The sequence below is a fragment of the Mesocricetus auratus genome, unplaced genomic scaffold (genome assembly GCF_017639785.1).
Source record: "Mesocricetus auratus isolate SY011 unplaced genomic scaffold, BCM_Maur_2.0 Super-Scaffold_100008, whole genome shotgun sequence".
Classification (NCBI taxonomy): Eukaryota; Metazoa; Chordata; class Mammalia; order Rodentia; family Cricetidae; genus Mesocricetus; species Mesocricetus auratus.
The window spans coordinates 69,644,806-69,666,318 of record NW_024429192.1 but is presented as its reverse complement, the minus strand read 5'-3'; the positions used below and the strand labels follow the sequence as shown (position 1 = coordinate 69,666,318).

At 45.6% G+C, this 21,513-nt stretch overlaps 1 protein-coding gene across 3 annotated transcripts in view; it reads right to left on the bottom strand.

The window, feature by feature from the left end:
- Abcc5 (ATP binding cassette subfamily C member 5) overlaps positions 1-21,513 on the bottom strand; it is an 81,176-nt gene that overhangs the window by 15,178 nt on the left and 44,485 nt on the right. For all 3 annotated transcript variants that reach the window (XM_005071653.4, XM_013114470.3, XM_021228135.2), the window contains 11 exons: positions 20,156-20,359; positions 19,117-19,260; positions 16,527-16,629; positions 14,150-14,334; positions 13,573-13,719; positions 13,197-13,326; positions 11,555-11,708; positions 11,346-11,474; positions 8,551-8,737; positions 6,170-6,259; positions 2,702-2,891 (listed from right to left, as the gene is read on the bottom strand). In XM_005071653.4, coding sequence (XP_005071710.1) covers positions 2,702-2,891; positions 6,170-6,259; positions 8,551-8,737; positions 11,346-11,474; positions 11,555-11,708; positions 13,197-13,326; positions 13,573-13,719; positions 14,150-14,334; positions 16,527-16,629; positions 19,117-19,260; positions 20,156-20,359 — 1,663 coding nt within the window. The remainder of the gene's footprint in view (positions 1-2,701; positions 2,892-6,169; positions 6,260-8,550; positions 8,738-11,345; positions 11,475-11,554; positions 11,709-13,196; positions 13,327-13,572; positions 13,720-14,149; positions 14,335-16,526; positions 16,630-19,116; positions 19,261-20,155; positions 20,360-21,513) is intronic.

The window sequence follows — 21,513 nt, the reverse complement described above, 5'->3', positions numbered from 1 at the left end:
ACATCAATATCCTAAACATGCACCAAACACTGAGGCAGCCAATTTCATTAAAACAACAACAAACTACTACTGGATTTAAAGACACAGATAAACAATGACCATTAATAGTAGGTGATTTCAATATTTAAGAGGTCAGAGAAGTCATAGAAGAAATAAACTTCCTGGAACTAAATGAAAATGAAAATACAACACAACAAAACTTCTGGGTCACACTGAATAGGCTTACAAGGGAAATTTATAGATGCAAGTGTCTACATTTAAAAATCAGAAAGTACTCAAAAGGCTTAAGGAAGCAACTCAAAAAGCTGGAAAAACAAGAACAAACTAAATTCAAATCCCCACTCACACAACACAGTCCAAGGATGAATACTGCTCTACCTCTACGCCTGCCCGCCTGCTGCCATGCTGCCTACCATGACGGCCGTGGACTCACCCTCTGAAACTGTGTGAGCCAAATAAACTGCTTCTTCTATAAGCTGCCTTGGCCATGGTATCTCTTCACAGCAACAGGAAAGTAACTAAAACAGGGGCTTAGTTACTTGGATTTGAAGACAGCACATTCCTCATGTGGGTGTGTTACTCTACCCCAAATACCAAGTGACTCAGAAAGCTGTTAGCTTTGAGTGGGACCTGAACAGGAGAAGGCTCTTCAATAGGTCCAGGCTGCTCTTTTCAATGGACCATATGATGCAGCAGACCAGACGGTACTTGAAGTGTAAGTGACTGACAGGGATGCTAATTGGAGCCTTTGGCAGGCTGCCGGAGGTGAATCACAGAGGAGCCCCTTGGTTTTAGAACAAGGCTCTACCATCATCTGTAGGCAACTGTTCCCCCTTGGAGAGACTGTCCTTGGCGTACTGTGAGAACAATGGGCCACCGCATTACCATGCACCTGAGCTAGCTATCCGTCATGAGCAGGGTATTATCTGACCTACAGGAAGCAGCTTGGGACAGACTACAGGACAAGATGTGTTTTCTCTGACCAGATGTGTTTGAGGAAGAACCTAAAGCAAGACCTCTCATGGCAGCAGCATGGAGAAAGGTCTAAGGTAAATGTCAAGGGACAGAGCTGGAGAAGATGAGTGGCTGTGGATGACCCAGCACAGAGACCAAAGCCAAGCTACAGGCTGGCAGAGGGAACGATGGTTCCGTGTTACAGTGACAGGCAGTCTTTTAGTCCCTGAGTTAAGATCATCCCAGACAGGTTTTGAAGCCAAGGGAGCCTGGAGCCTGGAAATAAACAGGCTAGAGAAGACTATTTTTGTGTGTCATTTGGAAGGAAAAGTAAGAGACAATCACTTAAGCCTGTTTGTAGGGTAGAGGGAGAACTGGGTACTGAATTTGTGTTTCTTACTTATAAGACAAGCGCTATGCCACTGACCTGCAGCTCCAGCCCTTTAAGAGTGTTTTACTTTGAGATAGCCCTTATCTGAGCTGACCTTGAATTCAAAAATCCTTCCTCAGCCTCCCCAGTGGCTAGGAACAATACCGTCCTGCACTTAGGCCTGGCTATCACTTAATTCTTTACTAGGAATTAATGCAGCAATCTTCACTGTTATCTACCCGAAACAACTGGGGAACCTGGCCAAGACAGCAAAACAGGTTCCCTGGAACTGAATTGATGGTTACAACTGGAGGGCCTGCTTACCTTCCCCTAGGTATGAAAAGGAAACGCTCCCATAACACACAGTAACACATTCCTAAGAATAAGAGTGATGTAAAAGACAAGAAAGCCAATTTATTTTGTTTCTGTTGAGACAGGGTCTACACAGCCCAAGCCTGCTTTGAACTTGTAGTGATCCTCCTGCCTCAGGTTCCTTAGTGCAGGTATGTGCCGCTAGGCTTGGCTCCAGAGAGAAAACAATTTCTACCTTCAAGGGAACACAAGCCCCTTTCTACAGTTGTCCACGCTTCTGACAAACAGGGGGCTACAGTGACATCTTACAAAGGCCTGAGGATGGGGCTGGAGAGATGGCTCAGTGGTTAAGAGCACTGGCTGCTCTTCCAGAGGACCCAGGTTCAATTCCCAGCACCCACATGGCAGTTCACATCTGTCTATAACTACAGTCCAGGGGATCTGACACCTTCACACAGACATACATGCAGGCAAAACACCAGTGAACATAAAATAAAATTAAATAAAATCTTTAAAAAAAATCAAAAAACAAAAAACAAAAGCCTGAGGACTCTTCACATGTTTTGGCTGCAGTACCATTCAAGTAAAATCAGTAATGGTTCAATTCTCTACAAACTTGGGATGGTTAAATGTAAGTTATGATACATCCATTAAATAGAATGATGTATTATGTTACATAACAATCGTTAAGTAACAAGGTTCTAAAAAAAAAACAAACCAAAACAGCCACGAAACCAGTGTACAAAATGACCGCATTTTATAAACATGGGTAAAAAGGAAATCAAGACAAGACACACACCAAAATGTCATCAGAGCTGCTCTGTGGTAATCGGCGCCAGCCGCTTTCTCCAGCTCTACCTGCCATGTGCTCCAAGCATTCTGTTCTGAGAAGGCTGCAGGCAAACTTAGAAAGCTGGTTTCAGAGGGCTTGAGGCAACAGTGACTTGTGTACCAGGGATTTGGTTTGTAAAGATGAGCGTGATCTCTGACAAGCTGCTATGTGCTGGCCAAAGACGAAATTCTGATCACTTCAAGCACTTCTCTAGAGACCAGTCAAGTCCTTACCTGACCCTGTCCGTCCCACAATGCCAATCTTCTCCTTGGGCTTGATGGTGAAGGACACTTTCTTAAGGACCAGAGGAAGATTTTCCCGGTATCTCATTTCTGCATTCTCAAAGGTTATTTCTCCCTCCTGGGGCCAGTCAGGCGGAGGAGCCTTGTTCTTGATTCTGGCAGGTGCTTCCAAAGACAGAGTCTGCAGAAAGAGAGGGTACTTCAGATTCTTGTAGAGCAGCAAAGCTTACCATAGAGTAAAACCAGGGCAAGCATAGCTGCCAAGGCAGCCGCCACCATGTATGAAAAGACTATGCTGACAGGTAATGCTCACACCCCAACAACCAAGATGGAGACACAGCACATGGCTACTAAGCCATGGTCAGTAAGCATCTGCCTGCCTGTACAAAACTGCTGAGGACTGAGGGAGGACCAAGGGTGCAACGCGAGATCTTCCCACCCCAACACATTTTCATTGGAATTCAGTGAAAATATTCCACTTGAAACAGAATTCCATGAAGTGAATACAACTGGCCTGAATTAAAACTCAAGCAAGGTAAATAACATTTACTGATCATCAAAATATAATGGCCAATCCAAGAAATACAGACTGCAGTTCCAGTTTGCTACCCATGGCAGTATGAGTTACACATGCCACCTGCAACAGCTCGGCCCATAAAAGCCATTTCACCCCTTTGTATCTTAGGTCCTCGTTTGGCCCTGGAAACCCATTCCTGTTTCAAAAGGCTCTGTTGTAACTTCCTGTGTAATTCTGTCATAGCAGTCACCCCACGTGTCTTAAAAATTCTCTGGAAAATACCATTGTTTTCATATCTTTAAGGTAACGAGCAGGAAATTAGTATTTGAGGTGTGTGTGTGTGTGTGTGTGCGCGTGTGTGTGTGTGTGTGCGCGCGCGCACGCGCGCACACGTTGAGGGGGCAGATGACATTCCAAGCTGGAAAGACTGCTGCTGTGTTGGATAGGCATCTGGGTTGTGTTGTGGAGTGACATCAGGAAGGCGATCTTCAAAGCTGTCACTGCTCGAGCAGTATTCACTGGCCCACCACTGTCTATCATCCTGTTCTCTTCAGCAAAGGACTCGCCAAGAGCAATAGTTACTCAGTGCTACATTATCCACATGTGCTTCCCGCAGACCACAACACTGGGCAAAGCACCAGCTCCATAGCATAGCGATCTGATTTTTTATGAGAACAGTCATTTGTCATGTTTGAGAAATATCTGCTAAAGCAGGCATGCACCTTTAATCCCAGCACTTGGAGGCAGAGGCAGGCCTGGTCTAGAGTTCCAGGACAGCCAGGGCAACACAGAGAAAAACTCTTGTCTTCATACACACATACATACATACATACATACATACATACATACATACCTGTCACAATAAGTAAATAAACAGAGAAGAAAAGAAGTATCTGATCATGGCAAGATGGTTTAACAGGTAAAGGTGCTTGTTGCTAAGCTTGACAATTTTAATCGGGTCCCTGGAATCCATACAGTAGAAAGAGAAAACCAATTCCCACAGGTAATCCTCTGACCTCTACATATGCACAGTACATAGACAGACAGACAGACAGACAGACAGATAGACAGACAGACAGACAGATAGATGATAGACATATGGTTGAATGAATAGACAAATAAAATAAGTGTTTAAAAAAAATCTCCTAAGTAAGCCAGGTATTGACGGCAAGCCTGTAAAGCCCACACTTGGGAGGCTAAGGCAGGAACATCATGATTTCCAGGCAGCCCGAGCTACACAAAAAGACACTGTATCAAAAGAAGTAACAATATTTTCTGGTAACTAATGAATTCGTTTTCAAATCAGTGAGGACACACACCTCTGCTGGAACATGAAATTTTCGAGTAGAAGAGTTCTTCAAGACTGCCTGAACACCAGTTATTTAGAGCGTGGAATGTTTTGTTCATTGTGAGCAATGGTGTACGCTGTGCTTCTCAGGGCGGTTTATAAAATAGGTGATCTTGAGAAACGAGCAACCCTGGAAACCCTCACTACCACCTGCAATGCTTCCTCCTACATAAAATCACATTTAGAGTTCCAGGGAGGACCCCAGCAAGACACAACCTCAGGATAAAACTGAGGTCAGGCTCTTGAGGGTAGGAAGAACCAGTGTTCTCAGTGACGGCCAAACCCACTAGTTTCTAAACTGCATACAGATTAGAATTCACCCTGAAGCTTTACAGCTAGAGAGCCTAGCTCCGACCTCAGACAAACAACGTTCAACTCCAGAGATGAGACCCAGGTTAATCTCTGCCAAAGGCTCAGGCAAGGGACCCTGGGGGCCATCCTTGGCCACAGACAACTAGACCAGACTGAGACTTAAAATGATGTATGATCTGCAGTTCTTAAACAGGGCCTCTGAGATGAAACTGACCTGAACGTCCCCTGGGCAGGCCCAATGGGCACATCTACAAAACACTCCCATACCCAAGGGACACTGTGGAAGAGGGGGCAGGAACAGTAAGAGTAAGAGGATCAGGGACTTCGCTATAAAATAGTGTCTCCCAGGAATATCAGAAGCTGTGCTCGTAAAGTCTCACCAATATGACTCCCCAGACATGAGCTGAACAAGGAGGACACCAATGAACATGCCAAACTGCACAGGGAAAAGCCTAGGAAACTTCAGCCTTCCCCAGAGACCTACAGGAAGCCGGGAGTACAAGAGCTGGCCCTCCCCAGGGAAGAGTGCGTCCAATAGGTTTTCCAGTGAGAGTCAGTCTGTCCTAAAAACACACACACAGGTAACATTATACGAACTCAACAGGCTATATTTGGGAATATACATGTATACACAAATACATACATGCATGCAATTAAAATTGATTAAAAATAAAAAGATACCATGAATTTGAGGGAGGGTAGGGAGGGGTATTTGGGGGAGTAGAGAGATGGAGAAAATGGAAGGGAGAAATGTTATAATTAAAATACAATCTCAAAAATAAACAAACAAAAAATAAATGTAAAATGGTGTATTATTTGTTTTAATTTAATTTAATTTTATTTTGGTTTTTGGAGACTGGGTTTCCCTGTGTAGCCCTGCTGTCCTGGAACTCACTCTGTAGACCAGACTGGCCTAGAATGCAGAGATCTGCCTGCCTGTGCCTCCCAAGTGCCGGGATTAAAGGTGTGCACCACCACCACCCATCATCATCACCCATCATCATCATCATGGTTTTAAACAGTGTAAAGAAAATGTTACTTTAGCATAACTGAAAGACAAGATTTCTGAATGTTAACTCTAGAAATCAGCCAGGGAACATGAGTTTTCAACTAAGCAGAATTTATCAGTCTCTTCAGGAACTTTATAGTACTCTCTTTTCTACTCCAAACATACTGTTGAGGCTGCTAATCCTCCTAAGTGTGGATGAGACAGGTAGAGGACATAAGCTCCTCCGTCCATGGCAGAAGAGACAGGCAGAAGAGAGGGCCACATCGTCCTGACCTTTATGTAGTGGTTGATCCTCTCCACTGAAGTGAACCGGGCTTCTGTCTCAGATGCCAGTCTAACTGTAAACTGGAACAGTCCTGTTAGCTGAAAAAGGGAAACAAAACCCAAGAGAATGTGCATCAGTACAGGGCAGGTAACGAGAGGGGCCTTCCTACACCTGCAGGGCCAAGACACACAGGACCCTGAACTCACACATGTGTATCAGTACAGGGCAGGTAACAAGACGGGCCTTCCTACACCTGCAGGGCCAAGACACACAGGACCCTGAGCTCATAGCTGTGTATCAGTACAGGACAGGTAACGAGAGGGGCCTTCCTACACCTGCAGGGCCAAGACACACAGGACCCTGAACTCACACATGTGTATCAGTACAGGGCAGGTAACAAGACGGGCCTTCCTACACCTGCAGGGCCAAGACACACAGGACCCTGAGCTCATAGCTGTGTATCAGTACAGGGCAGGTAACGAGAGGGGCCTTCCTACACCTGCAGGGCCAAGACACACAGGACCCTGAGCTCACACATGCACATGAGGTTTCAGGGCCCAGTGGTTTGCTTGCACTTAACCACACTCACTACCCTCACCAAATACAGGCTTAGCACATACGGGTGCACCATACTCACGGGTCATGACATTCTTGGTGCCGAAGGCCTCCAAGAAACAAATTAGTTTCCAGTAACACAGATCTGAAGCTGTGTAACTTCTGAACCATCTACTTTACCTTAGCCTGTTTGTGGCAACCAGAACAAATGGAGATTGCAATCTGTGAACAACTATTGAAAATGCATCCAGGAAAGGGACATAAGAAACAACACTAACACTGTGGGCTGGAGATAAGGCTCCATGGTTAAGAGCACTGACTGTTCTTCCAAAGGACACAGGTTCAATTCCCAGCACCCACACGGCAGCTTACAACTGTCTGTAACTACACTTCCAGGGGACCCAACACCCATGTCAAAACACCAAGCAGTGCACAGAAAATAAAAGAAAAATTAAGAAAAAAGAGCCAACACTGTGAAGAAAGAATATGCACAGCCCCCTGCACCTTCAACTGCTGCCTACACGACACACAGGCAGCTAACAGGTCAGGACAGACACCAGGACATCCACGAAGACAAAGCTCCTTAGAGCTCATTTGCCTTATTTTTATCTTTACAATATGAAAAAGAAGCCAAAATCACACAAGAGTACAGTAGTATAATAAACACCCATGTACCAAAACTCCACCTTAATAAATAATCCAGTTATAGTCAATATTGCCTCATGTACACTTTGTTACCCTTCTCCGTTCCATCCTATAATATGTGGAAGCAGAACCCCAATATTCTACCATGATATCTTTAAGTGTTTCAGTTTATGTCTAAAATACAGTGACTCTAAAAATGACAACTTTTTTTTATAGTCAGTGGTCAAATTCTCAAATTTATCTTGCTCTATCTGATGGACCTTTAACCACCCCTAGGGATGAGATGGCTTATACACATAATATACACATAATACTGGGGAAACCAAAAGTCTACACAGAAAGTAGATGTAAGCGGCAAATGGGGGATGGTATAACATTCAGAAAACTAGAAGATGCTAGAGATTAGAAAAACATTTGTAAATGTTCCTTTTTTTTTTTTTTTTTTTTTGAGACGGGGTCCTACTTAGCTGTCCTGGAACTTGCTATGTAGACAAGGCTGAACTGAACACAGCAATCCAGTTGTCTCTGCCTACCAACTGCTGGGATTGGAGGCATTTATTTCTGCCAGGAACGGTGGCACACGCCTTTAACCCAGCACTCAAGAAACTGAGGCAGGTGGATCTCTGAGTTTGAGGCCAGCCCAGTCTGCATAGTGAGTTCCAGGTCTACACAGAGAAACCATATCTCAAAACAAACCAATACATGTACGTCTTTAATATACACAGTAGATTAATTCCACGTAGACATCTGAAGGAGTGTGGGGTGGCCCGGCCCTAGGGCCCAGAGACATCACCTGGGCCCTGCTGAAATTGTAACCTGCAGGGGTTATCTCCCCAAGAGGTTGGCTTCCCTAGACTGAGACACAGTGCTCAAGACAAAGGCCTCCGGGAGAAGAGTCTTGGATAAACACCATGGTCTGGTCTATCCAAGTGTGGCCAGGTCACCTGGCTACGAGCTACATCCATTCCCTGACTTCTGGGTGCAAAACGGGCACGCAACTCTTCACTTGAAGACACAACCCTGTATTGCGTGCTTCATGTTTCTCCTTCCCACAGCATACTCCTCGACTCCTAGTCCCACCTATCTTGCTTCCCTATTGGCCAACAGTGCTTTATTGGCATATACACAAGACTTCCCTCATCAGGATTCTACCCCGCCCCTACGACCCCAGCCTGCAGCCCAAGCTGACCTGCACGGCATAGGAGATGGCCAGGCCCGCGTAGGCTGGGGGAATCTGCCCATGCATGAGGACGATCATCAGCCCAGTGGTGGTGATGAGGGCGATGCTGATGAGGTCCAGCCGCACCGCCAGCCACCTCATTGCACAAGTGAACAAGAAGAACGGAGCTTGGTTGTCATCCAGTAGCTCCTGATACCTGTGAGGAAGAGAACGGCAACGGACAAGTAAAATACCACACACCCGACTCATGGGCTGATGCCAAACCCCGAGTGGACCAGAGTGCAAGGCAAAGCCATTCTGGTCTTCAACCAAAAGAATGACCTGGAAACTTCAGAAACACAGGCCTCACATAAGAGGACATGGCAGGAAGTATAGGCAGGGCTACTAGACTAAGGAGAGTTCTGTGACGAGGAAGGCAGAGAGGAGCCACCAGGGAGACGCCATGTAGCTACCGGGCATTCTCCGGTAAGCCAAGACCATGTACAGACACATGGTTTAATAGAAATGGATTAATAATTAAAAGAGAGCTAGCCAATAGAGGCTTGAGTCATCGGCCAAACAGTTTATAATTAATACAAGCCTCTGTGTGTTTATTTGGGACTGAAGCATGGCAGAACCAGATGGGACAGAAACTCCATCTTCAGCTACCCTTTGAGAAACACTAAAACCCACATTAGAAATGTTAGGGAGGGCAGGCATGGGAGAAGCCTTCAATCCCAGCATTTAGAAAGCAGTGGCAAGTGAATCTCTGTGAGTCTGGGGTCAGTCTGGTCTAAACAGGGAGTTCCAGACCAGTGAACATAGTAAGACCATGACTTAAAAAACAGAAAAACTAGGGGCTGGAGAGACGCTCAGCAGACTGTTCCTGTGGAGGAACCGGATTTGGTTCTCAACACCCACAAGGCAGCTCATCACCATATGTAACTACATAGGGTTCCAGAGGACCTGGTGTCCTTTTCTGGACTCCCAGGATCCCTGCACACACATAGGGTACATAAAGTCATTCAAACGCGCGCACACACACACACACATTCATACACACTCACACACACACTCTCACACATGTAAATAACATTAAAAACAGAAAAAGAAACTGAAGACACATGAGAAGCATGGTCAAGGAGGCCGAATCCAAAGCTTATACTGAACGTTAGAGAAATGTTTTAGGTCAGGGGTCATTTCCTCAAAGCTGGAGGTTTCAAAGGCAAGCAGCAGAGGTAGTCCAAGACCAGAAAAAAGAAACTCTCAGAGCGACTGTAAGAGCAGCGCTGCCCATGGGGACACACTACTGCAAAAGAAACTTGTTTCCCAAGGCTACAGAGCCAAGAAGAGTGGGCTAAGCACAGCAGGAAAAAGACAGGCAGCATCTGCCAAGGGCACGTGACACCAGCACATGACACCACAATCACGAGGTGGCTCCGCGGCAGTAGGCAGAGCTCTAGAGGAAGTTCTGCTAGGCACATGTTTTGCTTTAAAAAAAAAAAAGAAACCACTTTTCTCCTTACAGTAAAATATAACATCTTCAGAAAAAAGTGCAGTAAGAAACAGAAGAAGGGGCTGAAGAGATGGCTCAGAGGTTAAGGGCATTGACTGCTCTTCCAGAGGACCCAGGCTCAATTCCCAGCACCCACATGGCAGCTCACAACTGTCTGTAACTCCAAGATCTGACAGCCTCACACACACATACATGTAGGCAAAACATCAATGCACATAAAATGAAAATAAATAAATTAAAAAAAAAAGAAACAGAAGAAGAAGAAAATATAGGATCCCAGACATTAACACTGTACCAACCCTCCCCATGAAAACACTTGTACAGGTCATTATCTTAGGTCATGTAGAGTAATTTTTCCTAATCTAGTGTCTTTTACTACTTTCATGAAAAATAACAATTTTTAGTTAATAGGCAATATATACATGCATGCACGCACATACACAAGAGAGAAAGATTTTTAAGTTTCTTTCCTTGTGTTTGTGTGCAGAGAGGGCATTGTGAGGGCACATGTATGTACATGTGTGCCTGTGGAGACTCGAATCTTCCTTGCTCATTCTTTCCCCTTATTTACTGAGGCAGGGTCTCTCAATCAAACCTAGAGCATGCTGAGATGGCTAGTCTACCTCACCAGTTCACTCTGGGATCTTCTGGTACAGTCTTTTAAGGTTCATACTACAGGTGGCTGCCATGCCATGCCCATCAGGCAATTACAAGAGTTCAGGGGACCTCAACCCGGTCCTCATGCTTATATAGCACATGCTATACAAGCTACACAGCCCCCTGACGTTTTAAAAGGCTCACTACAAGAAACGTCAGTCTTTTTCTTACCAATCTCTGGGTACCCAGTTCCTCTTTCAATAGACAGCTACTGTTTCTTACATATCCTTTCAGAGATATCTAAATGTACACACACATTCTCAAAGGGCAGCATGTCATATACCCACATTGGTCCCGGTCTGCGTTTCTGTAATCTCGTTTCCTCAGATAAGGTCTTACCAGCCGGGCAGTGGTGGCACACGCCTTTAATCCCAGCACTTGGGAGGCAGAGGCAGGCGGATCTCTGTGAGTTCGAGGCCAGCCTGGTCTATAGAGTGAGTTCCAGGACAGGCTCCAAAACAATACAGATAAATCCTGTCTCAAAAACAAAACAAAATAAAAGGTCTTACCAAGAGGCTGCTTAATCAGAGACAGTTGGGTTGCATCAATAATACCTTTTCGGACAAGTTTTCTGATCCCAAGCTCTGGCCTTGAATGGCCTCTTACAGCAACTGTAACAGTTGCGATCCCTTTGGCCCCCACCAGCACTAACCTGTGTAGAAACTCCTGCCCTTTGTTGTAGGCGTGGATGGTGGCAAGGCCCTGGATGCTGGACGTGATGTGCGAGAGGAAAGGAGACTGCGTGATGTTGTCCAGGCGTTTCAGCTCACGAATCAGGACCCTGTGAGAGAATGTGCTCTGTGTCACAGGAGAGAGGAGCAACCCTGGCCTCTCCTCTGGCCCTGCATACGTCCTGTTTACCTGGAGACAATGTGTAGAACTGCGAAGAGGATGAGGAGAGGCCCCACTGCCACAAGGAACCATGGGAAGATCCCTGCGATCATTCCAACACAGAAGAACACCAGGATCACGTTCTGGATGAACATCTCGGCCTGGAACGGCAGGCGCACATCCACTGCGGAGACCAAAGAGAACGAGTGTCAGGCTCTCGGGGCCCACAAGCAAGGAAATGGAGCGAAACAGTTTAAAAAGTTATAGGGCTCCATGAAATTCCCAAGGTCTGTGATAAATCTTGAACAGTTTTCTCAAAGAAACATAAACTCAGTTGCTGTTGTTTTCTTGTGAGTGAGTGGTCATTTCGCCATCATCTGGTTCTGACTCAGCTTTTCCTGCTCCTCCTAAACTCTCCCTCTACATAGTATTAGATGTGTGCATAAAATACTTGGAAAATTAACAAGCCAAAGGGAAAACAACTATCATCTATGTTCTTACAACACAAGGAAAGTTTAAACATGTGTCAGCATGAAAAAAAGTGTACAGAACCTTCAACAGCAACATCTTCAACTCTTTTTGGCTACTTTCCCTACAGCCCTTTCTTTGGGCAGAGGTATTTTCATGAAGACACAGCTATGTCACAAGCACTGCTGGTTTTCTTTCCTTCTTTTTGAGAAAGAGTCTTAGTATAAAGCTCAAGATGGCCTCAAACTCAAAATCCTGTAGCCACAGACTCCGGTGCCAGGACTGAACAAATAGTTCTAGCTCTTTTGTCTTTCTGCATGCGCACGCTGTGTGTGTGTGTACATGTGTGTTTGAGTGTGTGTGTGTGTGCACGCATATATGTGTACATGTACATGTGTGTAGGAGAGCATGTGTCTATGCATCTGTATGTGCATATGTGTACATGTGTGTGTGTGATCACACAGGTGTGCATGCCTGAGTGTACATGTGTCTATGCAAATGTGCACAGTGTGCTTGCACGTGTGCAGAAGTAGAGACATGTTATACAACAGTTCTGGTACTGTATCTGCTCCCTGATCCTTTTCCTTATGGCCGTAGCTTTACACTGGCCTACCGACACCTGAACCAAGTTCTTCCTATGGAACTGACCACCATGCAGTAGATAAAAACGCTAACTTGGAGATAAAAAGATCTGAACCCAATTCCCAAATTGGTCAGTCAATTGTTTTATCTTGGGCAAATTACTTAGCCCCTCTGGGTACTCGATGGCTAAAATAACAGATGCCTTGTAGCTGCTGTGTGGATTGAGACAGGGTACATAAAACCCACTGTTGTTTGCTGTACTACTGTCTCTCAGTAAAGGTCAGGAGGCATTACTATGTTCTGCATGATGGAGAACTTTGTGTTCTGGTGCAGCGCAGCCCATGCTGCATGCAGAAAGAACATTAGAAACTGTAGGTGCACTCTGGGATTGCAGACTGCCCTTCCAAAGTCGACCCACTCTGACTTTACATTCAGGTCAGATAGGTAGAATGAGAACTCAGAATATTCCTGATGTGAATGCCAGGCTCTGTTCTCAGTATCAGGAGAGACAAAGCTGTACATTCTCTTTTTATTTTGGGGGTGGGGTGGCACCCAGGAAGGCTAGAGGTGGTAGGCACTGGTTGGACTCCAGAGCATAAAAGAAAGGACCAGTGAAAGATACCTTCATCCATGTCTTTGGAAAACCTGTTGAGAATCCTTCCTGTTGGGGTAGTGTCAAAAAACTTCATGGGGCTCCTAACAATCCTTCGGAAAAGCTCATCATGGAGCCGGGAGGAGGCTCTCAGTGTGCCCTGGGGAGCAGAGATGAAATGATCAGGGCCCAGAGACCTGGGTACCCAAGGAAGGTCCAATTCCTACTCATGCTGGTGACCACTCGGCAGGATGTCCATTCCCAACACTGGAATAAGTACAACTGGCCAGAAGCCATAGGGAACTAACGGGAAAGCCCAAGACTAACAGGATTCACCCAACTGCACACATGCCATACCACGCCTTTCACACGGTCTGGGGAGAGGGGTGCCCACCCACTGGTATACCTTGACAAAGACAACTCCTCGAATAGCTTTCAAGATCAGCATGACGGCCATGGAGAGAGCGTAGATGCTAGCATAGTACTGCATGTAGGGATTGTCCTTCATGCTGTCACTCACATAGCTTCTGTTCCCTTGAAATACTGTGGTGTTCTGTTTGGAGGTAAAGTACCACGGGGTGAGAGTCCTGAGACATCTAGACACTTTCAGCTCAACAGGAGAGAAACACAGGGAATGGCCTAGGACCCGGTCAATCTTGCTACCCACTTCCCTTTTTATTAGTGGGTGAACACAAAGAACCTACTTGCGGTACAGAAGTGGCCAGGGACTTTTTTCTATTCTGTGAGACTACATTAAGCATCCTTCTCCCCATCTGGGAGCATCCCTGCTCACTACTTCCTCTCCCTTAAATTATCTTTTAACTGATACACAAAGCAAAGTACACGTATTACTGGCTGTCCCAATGATGTTTCTAATGCGCTTGTTAGTGAAAACTACAGGAGTTCCGGAAGAACAGCCAGGGACTAGGGAGACAGGGCCACATTATCAGACAGAACGTCCAGTAAGTAGTGAGTCCTCTCACCCCACTCCCTTGCTTGATCCAGTAGCTCAGCCACCAAGTGCTGAAGGCAGTGCTGCCCACGTTCAGTATGAAGAGGGCCATGATGACCAGGAAAGCCAAAGGACCCCCTGCTGCCTGGATGTAGACACCATAGACCGACCACGGCACCGAGCCCTGCCCTTTCTCCTCCACCTGCACAAGTTGTCCTGGGAAAGAGAGAAAGAAACATGGCCTTAGAAGAGAGTAAAACTGTAGGAAGCTGCAGGTGTGGGGGAGGCACTACACTTGGCCTAAACAACCCATTCATCAGAGTTCAGTCACAGAAACCAGCTTTGGTGGGCAGAGGAAGACCTGATTGGCTAACTACAGCCAAGTAATGAGGTAATTGGGTAAGTTACAGTCAATGGCATTGTTTTCTACTCTAAACTGATTGGCTAACTACAGCCAAGTAATGAGGTAATTGGGTAAGTTACAACCAATGGCATTGTTTTCTACTCTAAACTTCTTTCTATAAATATCAGAGCACACTGATGGCAGGAATTTTCAGAACCTGGAGTTTGGAACTATGCCCAGTTAAACTCTATTCTTTTTACTCATGTGGGGCATTTCCCTTTCAAACAGGCTGTTACCTTCACACTAAGTCATGTATATAGCAGAGTAACAAAACCTATAGCCTCAGAGATTAGAATCTCATCCTGTCTGACTAGACGTGGTGGCGCCCACCTTTAATCCCAGCACCTGGGAGGCAGAGGCAGGTAGATCTGAGTTCGATTCTAGTATGATCCACAAAGTGAGTTCCAGTGCAGACAAGGCTACACAGAGAAACCCTGTTTCAAGAAAAAAAAATTACCTCCTCTCTATGAACATTTCTTTAGCAACATCTACAAGATGAAGCCACATAGGTCCCTGTTTTTCAGAATCTCACTGAGGACAGTGTCACAGTGTAGGAGACAGGCCTATTTCATTCCCCCTCAAGGCTGAAGGCACCAAGATCAGTCTGTTTTCCTAAACCTCCACTGATGACTAATATTATGCTTTAAGTTTAAATTACTGTGCTCAAGAAGTCTATGAAATAAAATTACCTCTAACCTAAAAGCTTCACTGGGCCAAAGACGGATGCTTCCTAGAATGCCAAGGGCCATCCTTGTCTTGTACAATTTTAACAGAACTATTGTTTATGTCAGATAGTTTATGAAAGAGAATGGTCATAATGTTAATCACTGCTTCTGCTTCTGTCAAGAAAGCTGCTTGTTGAAGATAACCAGAATACCTGCGAGTCATGTGCCTGCTAAGGGCTTGTGTCTGCACTTAAACAGAACCCAACCTTCTGATTGCAGGATGTATACCTGCACACAGACAGAATGGAACCCCATGTTTCTTTGCCTTTATAAACCCCTGACTCTTTGTGAGCTGATGCTACATCCCAGGGATCTTGAGTCCCAGGTCCAGTCCTAGATGGCTAGTATCTAAATAAAAAGCCTCTTTGTTAAGATTATTCTTGGTCAGACTGGTGAATTTCTGAATTACCTTTGGATTCCAGGAAGAACAAAACCTCACAAGATAGACAGTTCCCCACCCAGGAGGGTAATTATCCAAATAACAGGGCTATACCATGGAACTAAGTAACCACTGTGTGGAAACCAGACAGGTCCTCTTGAGAACCAGGACAAGGGTGGGCAAGAACCCCTGACTAGGATTGCATACCACTTGTCCCAGTTCTCCTTCTAGTTAATCCAAAAGCTCATGTCAGGCCCCTGGAGGTGGACTTGGCATCCCTCAGTACCTCTTCCCAGGGTAGCCATGCTGAATAAATGTCCTTTCTTTATTTTCATCATTTCTCGGTATACTCGGAACTGGTGGCTGAACTGTCTGTTAGAGCTGCCAGAACTCAGGGTTTTGTCCTAAAAATTCCCACTACTAGGTAAGGAGGTGACCCAACTAAGAGATCATTGCATTTCCTTCTGATTTCAAAGGCGACATGTGCTTCAAATTCACAAACATGAAAATGCCTACATTATGGCAAATAGGTTCCGACGACTCAAGATCCAGACAAGAAGTCCAAGTAGGAAAACTGCCACCTATAACTTCTCGGAGCTCTCTGCAAATAGCACCAGGACCAGGTAATAAGCCTGCCAGTCTGGTAGATTCTGAGGATGAGGGCACTGGACACCCAGCTTTAACTGGGGTTTGAATTCAAGCACAGAGGTGACCGGAAGGGGAGCAAAGGAGGAGGCAGGCTCACTCAGAATGGCTCAGCTGTAATTACCCACAACTGACTCTGCCCTCTGTCTGCAGAAAAGGCAAGGATCAAAGGTTATGTGACTTCCCTTGTTTGGGCACCACCCATCTCCAGGCAGGCTGCTCCTGATAAATGACAGACAACAATAAACGTCCTTACCTTCCTCCGACGCCACTGCCTTCTCCTTCTTCACTGACCCTGGTTTAGGGCCCTTGTCTTGTGATTTCTTCTGTGAACCACAAGCTTCTTTTTTTGAATTAATCTAATAACATTTAAAAAAAAATCTCCAGTCGTAAGATGTTCATTCAGATGAATGTCTACAGGACACACACCAGAGAACCATTCACTGAGCTAGTAATGTAAATAAAAGAAACACCCAAGTTCTTATTTATTTTTGATACCAGCTTTCTGTGCCCAGCCCACACAACCCTGATCTAATCAGCCTTGTGTGTGGTGGGATCACAGCCAGACACCATGTCTGGCACACCTACTTTCTTCAGAAAGCCAACTACAATAATCTACACTAATTTCTTGTACTAACTCAATCCGTTCAATCTTTGGGGATCCAGGTTCCTAGCCTGTTAGTCTGCTGACATTTATTCACCATGAAGCCATTCAAGACCTAACCTCCAAAACCAGATTATTTTAATATTACTATATCAATAATCATTAGTATGATCATTATATAATTATTAATACAGACAGTTAATACTGTTAATATATTTTATAAAATTGACATGTTAATATAAATTGATACTATTCTCCAATTTGTCCCAATGATTAAAGTAGCACTAGAGCTACATCCGATCCTGTCTCTGACCTGTCACATACTCATTCAAATCCAGAGATGCCACCATTTCCCCTGCTAATACAGAAAATCTCCAAACTTCTCTGCTTGCTATGGTAGGATGTCTGCGTTCTGGCCCTGAGGCTGTCAGTTCCTCTCCCATTTCACTATTTCCCATGGCTCCTACTCTCACGCCATTCCTCAACCATAGCTCAAATTCTCACTGCGGTACCTTCGTCCAGGTTAGGTCCGAGCTCAGTCACGGATGCCCCTATTCAGATGGGGTCAGATTACACCTTATGAAGGCGACTTACATTCCTCTGTAATAAAGCTCACGTTCCCTCAGCACATTGCATCATCTAGTCAGAATTACCTGTAAGAGCATGCAAACACTGCTCTGCCTGCAATACCTAACTGATGGCCTTCCAAGGACAAGGGTGAGTCCTCACACAGGGTTATCCACTACTCAGTGCCTACTGCCAGAGCTACCCAGAACAGGGCACAGAGGTAATAGATAAGCATTCAACAAACAAAGCAAAACAAAACAACACCACCAACTAAAACCCTATTTAATAATCTCCAAGCTCCTGCTACATCTTTAGAAATTTTCCTCCATACAGGCCACTGAACTCAATTTTACGTGATATATACCCAGCGGCTTGCCAATTTTTTCTAAACACATGGTGAAAATGCAAAACTATGAAGTCTAGATAGAGCTGTATCTGGGACAGAAAACTCCAAATATATTCACTGCACCGAATGAGTAAATGCACTATTTAAAAAGACATCACCATCTGTGGGTTACTTACTGATGGAAACATATTACATGTTACTTAACACAACTGTAAGTAGCCAATAAGCTGTGTGTGTCAGGGTGCACATATGGAGGTCAGAGGACAACTTGGTGGGAATGGGAATTGAACTCAGGTGGCCAGGCTTACACAGTCAATGTCATTATCCACTGAACCATCCTGCTGGCCTATAAATGACATTTGGAAAGCATGCTTCCCAGCTAAACAGTCTAGCTGTTCAGTATCTACCTTTTGCTCCTTGGACAATTCCATATTTTCTCTCCTTCTGATTTTCCCCTCCAACTCTACAGTGATGAGGCAACAATCTGGGGAGTCCAAAGCTTCACAGAAGGCCTAGCAGATCACAAAACTTAAACCTGGATCAGAGGGTCTATGGAAGTCACTGGTCATCCAAGCAAGGCTGGAAATCTATCAAACGGCCTAAGCAATCTGTTATGGGCAACAGCTGCACTGGACGTAAAATCACGAAAGTGAAATGCTGAGGTCAGACATAAAAGAGGGTCCCAGCAGCAGCCTTTCATTCTGTGTCAGTCTCAAAAGCAACAGGGCAGCTTGAACCCCAGCCTAAGGCCCTCTCGGGACCCCAGGAAACAGCGACGATGTCAGGAAGGAAGCCCAGCTCTGGGACTGCTCTACACACGCCCTGCTCAGTCTCACTTGGAGCCTGTGTGAGGCATGAAAAGCTGGCCTCTGGGAGCTGCACAGAAGGTGGGCGGGCACACAAATACAGAGAAATGTATTTGCTCACTGCTGCTGAGCCTCAGCTTCCTCCTCTCTAAGGGAGAATCATATCTGGCCACATAACTCTAATAAAATATTCAATGGAGTGGTCTCTAAAGGACTTACCCCAGTAACCAGGCACCTAAGTGCCAAATCAATGGTCATTTCCAAAGGTGCACAGCATTTAACTCCCTTCCCGACACCTGGTTGGCTTGTATAAGCAGAGAGAGCCTCACACTGCTTTAGTCGAGGTTTAAGGAGCCTAGCTGAGGCCACACTAGCACACAGTCTCTCCAATGCTCTCCCACAGGAGAACACAGCTCAGAAGTCTGGTCATGAGACCATGGGCCCACAGAGTTCATCTGCGCTCTTCCCGCTTCAGTCAAGTCCCTTGTGTAGAAATGGGGCGCACAAACCCAGCGAAGCTTACCTCAACTGGGGGTGTCTCTCCCAGCAGCAGGTTATTAAAAATAGTAGCGTAGTCTCCATTTAGGTTCATCAGCTCCTCATGGGTGCCTCGTTCTGTGATACTGCCCTCTCTCATGAAGATCACTTCATCACAATCAACCAGGTACTGGAGGCAACCGCAAGGACAACACAGAATTGCTGACATTCAGGCAAATACATTAAAATACCCTATCTTAACTTGGTATGTCTCAACCTGAGATGGATTGGCTGCCCATTTGACATGAGAATATTCTAGACTGTCTGGCATAGAGTGGATCAAGACCTGACTGCACAGAGCAGACTACTCCCCTACCCCCACCACACAAGGAGTGGCCAGTCAGTCCTCAGACCAACAGCATCTGCTTTAGTGCAGTGCACCCTATGACACAGGCCAGGCGGTGTTTCTTATGGATTCTGAGGGTAGAATTTCCCATTACATTTCAAATCCTGGCAGAGTGTGCTACCACAGGCCTTTGATGCCCCATACTGAGGAGGAGGAGGAGAAAGAGGAGGAGGAGGAGGAGGAGGAGGAGGCCAGCCTGGTCTACGAAGCAAAAGCCAGGTCAGGGGTATGCAGTGAGACTCTGTCTCATATAAATTAACTAATTAATTCAAATCTTCTCACTACATGCACAAGTACCCAGAATTGACAGGTTTCCTGTGGTGAAAAGGGAAACTAGGCCCCCGAATTTAACTTAACAACTCAGAGAGCAACGATCTTGAGATCTCTGATGGCTGCCTTCACGGAAGGAAAGTGCAAGCTGTGCCTGTCCTCTTGTCTACAGACACTACCATGATGCTTTCTCCCAGACTGAGTCATCCCCAGATCTACGTCTAGCTGCTCTCCTACATGCAGACCCCGATTCCGATGGCCAACTGAAGAACATTGGTCAGGAGGCTTTTTACTGAGGACATGGAAACAGTTAGCTCTAGGAATCTCTAGCTGTCTCAGAGACACCTGGCCCAAGCCTACCTCTTTATAGCAAGTCTACGTGAGCAGCCTAGGAGAGAATGTACCTTACCTGTAGCTGGTGTGTGACAAACAGAACCGTCTTAGACTTGAGATGCTTCCGGATGGCACTGTTGAAGATGTGGTTGCCTACATGGGCATCTAAGGCACTGAGGGGGTCATCCAGGATATAGATGCTCCTGTCACTATACAAGGCCCGAGCAAGGCTGATTCTCTGGCGCTGCCCACCACTCAGGTTGGCTCCCCGTTCTCCAATCTATGAGCCCAAAAGCAAAGGGAAGCCCCTACCTTAAATCTAGAACAGAGCTGAACAGTCACCCCCGTCATCTTTCCTCTCCCCTACCCAAGCTGACGCTTGGATTCCCTGCCTATATAAAGTGCCAGTGTGTTCCTCCTAGAGACTGGGGAAGCCTCGACCCACAACCATCTCAGTGCCAATCAGACTTATGTGTGGCTTTGGCACTTCCAAGGTCACTCTCTTTCACAGAAAGAGTTTTCTAAAACAAAATGTTGACAATCCTTCATCCCTGCCTAAAACTCTTCAAGAACCCTGAAAGAATCTAAACAGTCACATACAACCTCCCATAGCCTGAGATTTAAAACAATGTGGACATTGTGAACCCATGACATGACATGACATCATGCCCTCCCATAGCCTGAGATTTAAACCATGTGGACACTATGAACCCATGACATGACATGACATCATGCCCTTTTCTGCACTGTGCCGGCTTGACTGTGCTCCCATCTCCTCTGGGAAACTCCTCCAACCTCTTCTTACTCATATCCACAGAAGGGGGCTCTTTTTATTTTGTGCCAATTGATCTGGGTCTCTTACCCATTTAAACTGTAAGCTTCTTCTGCAAACAAACTACTGTCCTATCCCTTTTGGTCCCCATACCAGGCATCTGCTGCACATGTCACTGGCACACACACGACAAATGCCGCTATGTGAACAAATGAATAGGTCAATCATCAAATGATACTCGGTTCTCTGTTTTGTTTTTAAAATGTTATTCTTAGGGGAAAGACAAAACAAAACATGCTATCAATCAGAGGTTCTCAAACTTGGTATGTATCAGAATTATCTGCAGAGCTTATTAAAGCAGACTGCTCAGGACTGTAACCCAACAATGTACATTTCCAACAAGTTCCCAAGTGAGGCTGAAGCCACTGATCTGACAGCTAAGATTTGAGAACTTAGGAACTACTGAACCATTACCAAACCTATCTGGTTTGAGGGTTCAAGTGGGGTCAGCTCAACAAAGAGCCAGACACGGGGCCTGCTCGGGACAGAGGAGAGAGATTGATTCTCAGGCTCTCCTTATCTAGTGAGAGGGAGGTGAAACGTGGAAAAGAAGCTCCACGTGTACTGCCTGACTTGCAGTTTAAAACTACTTACTCGGTTCT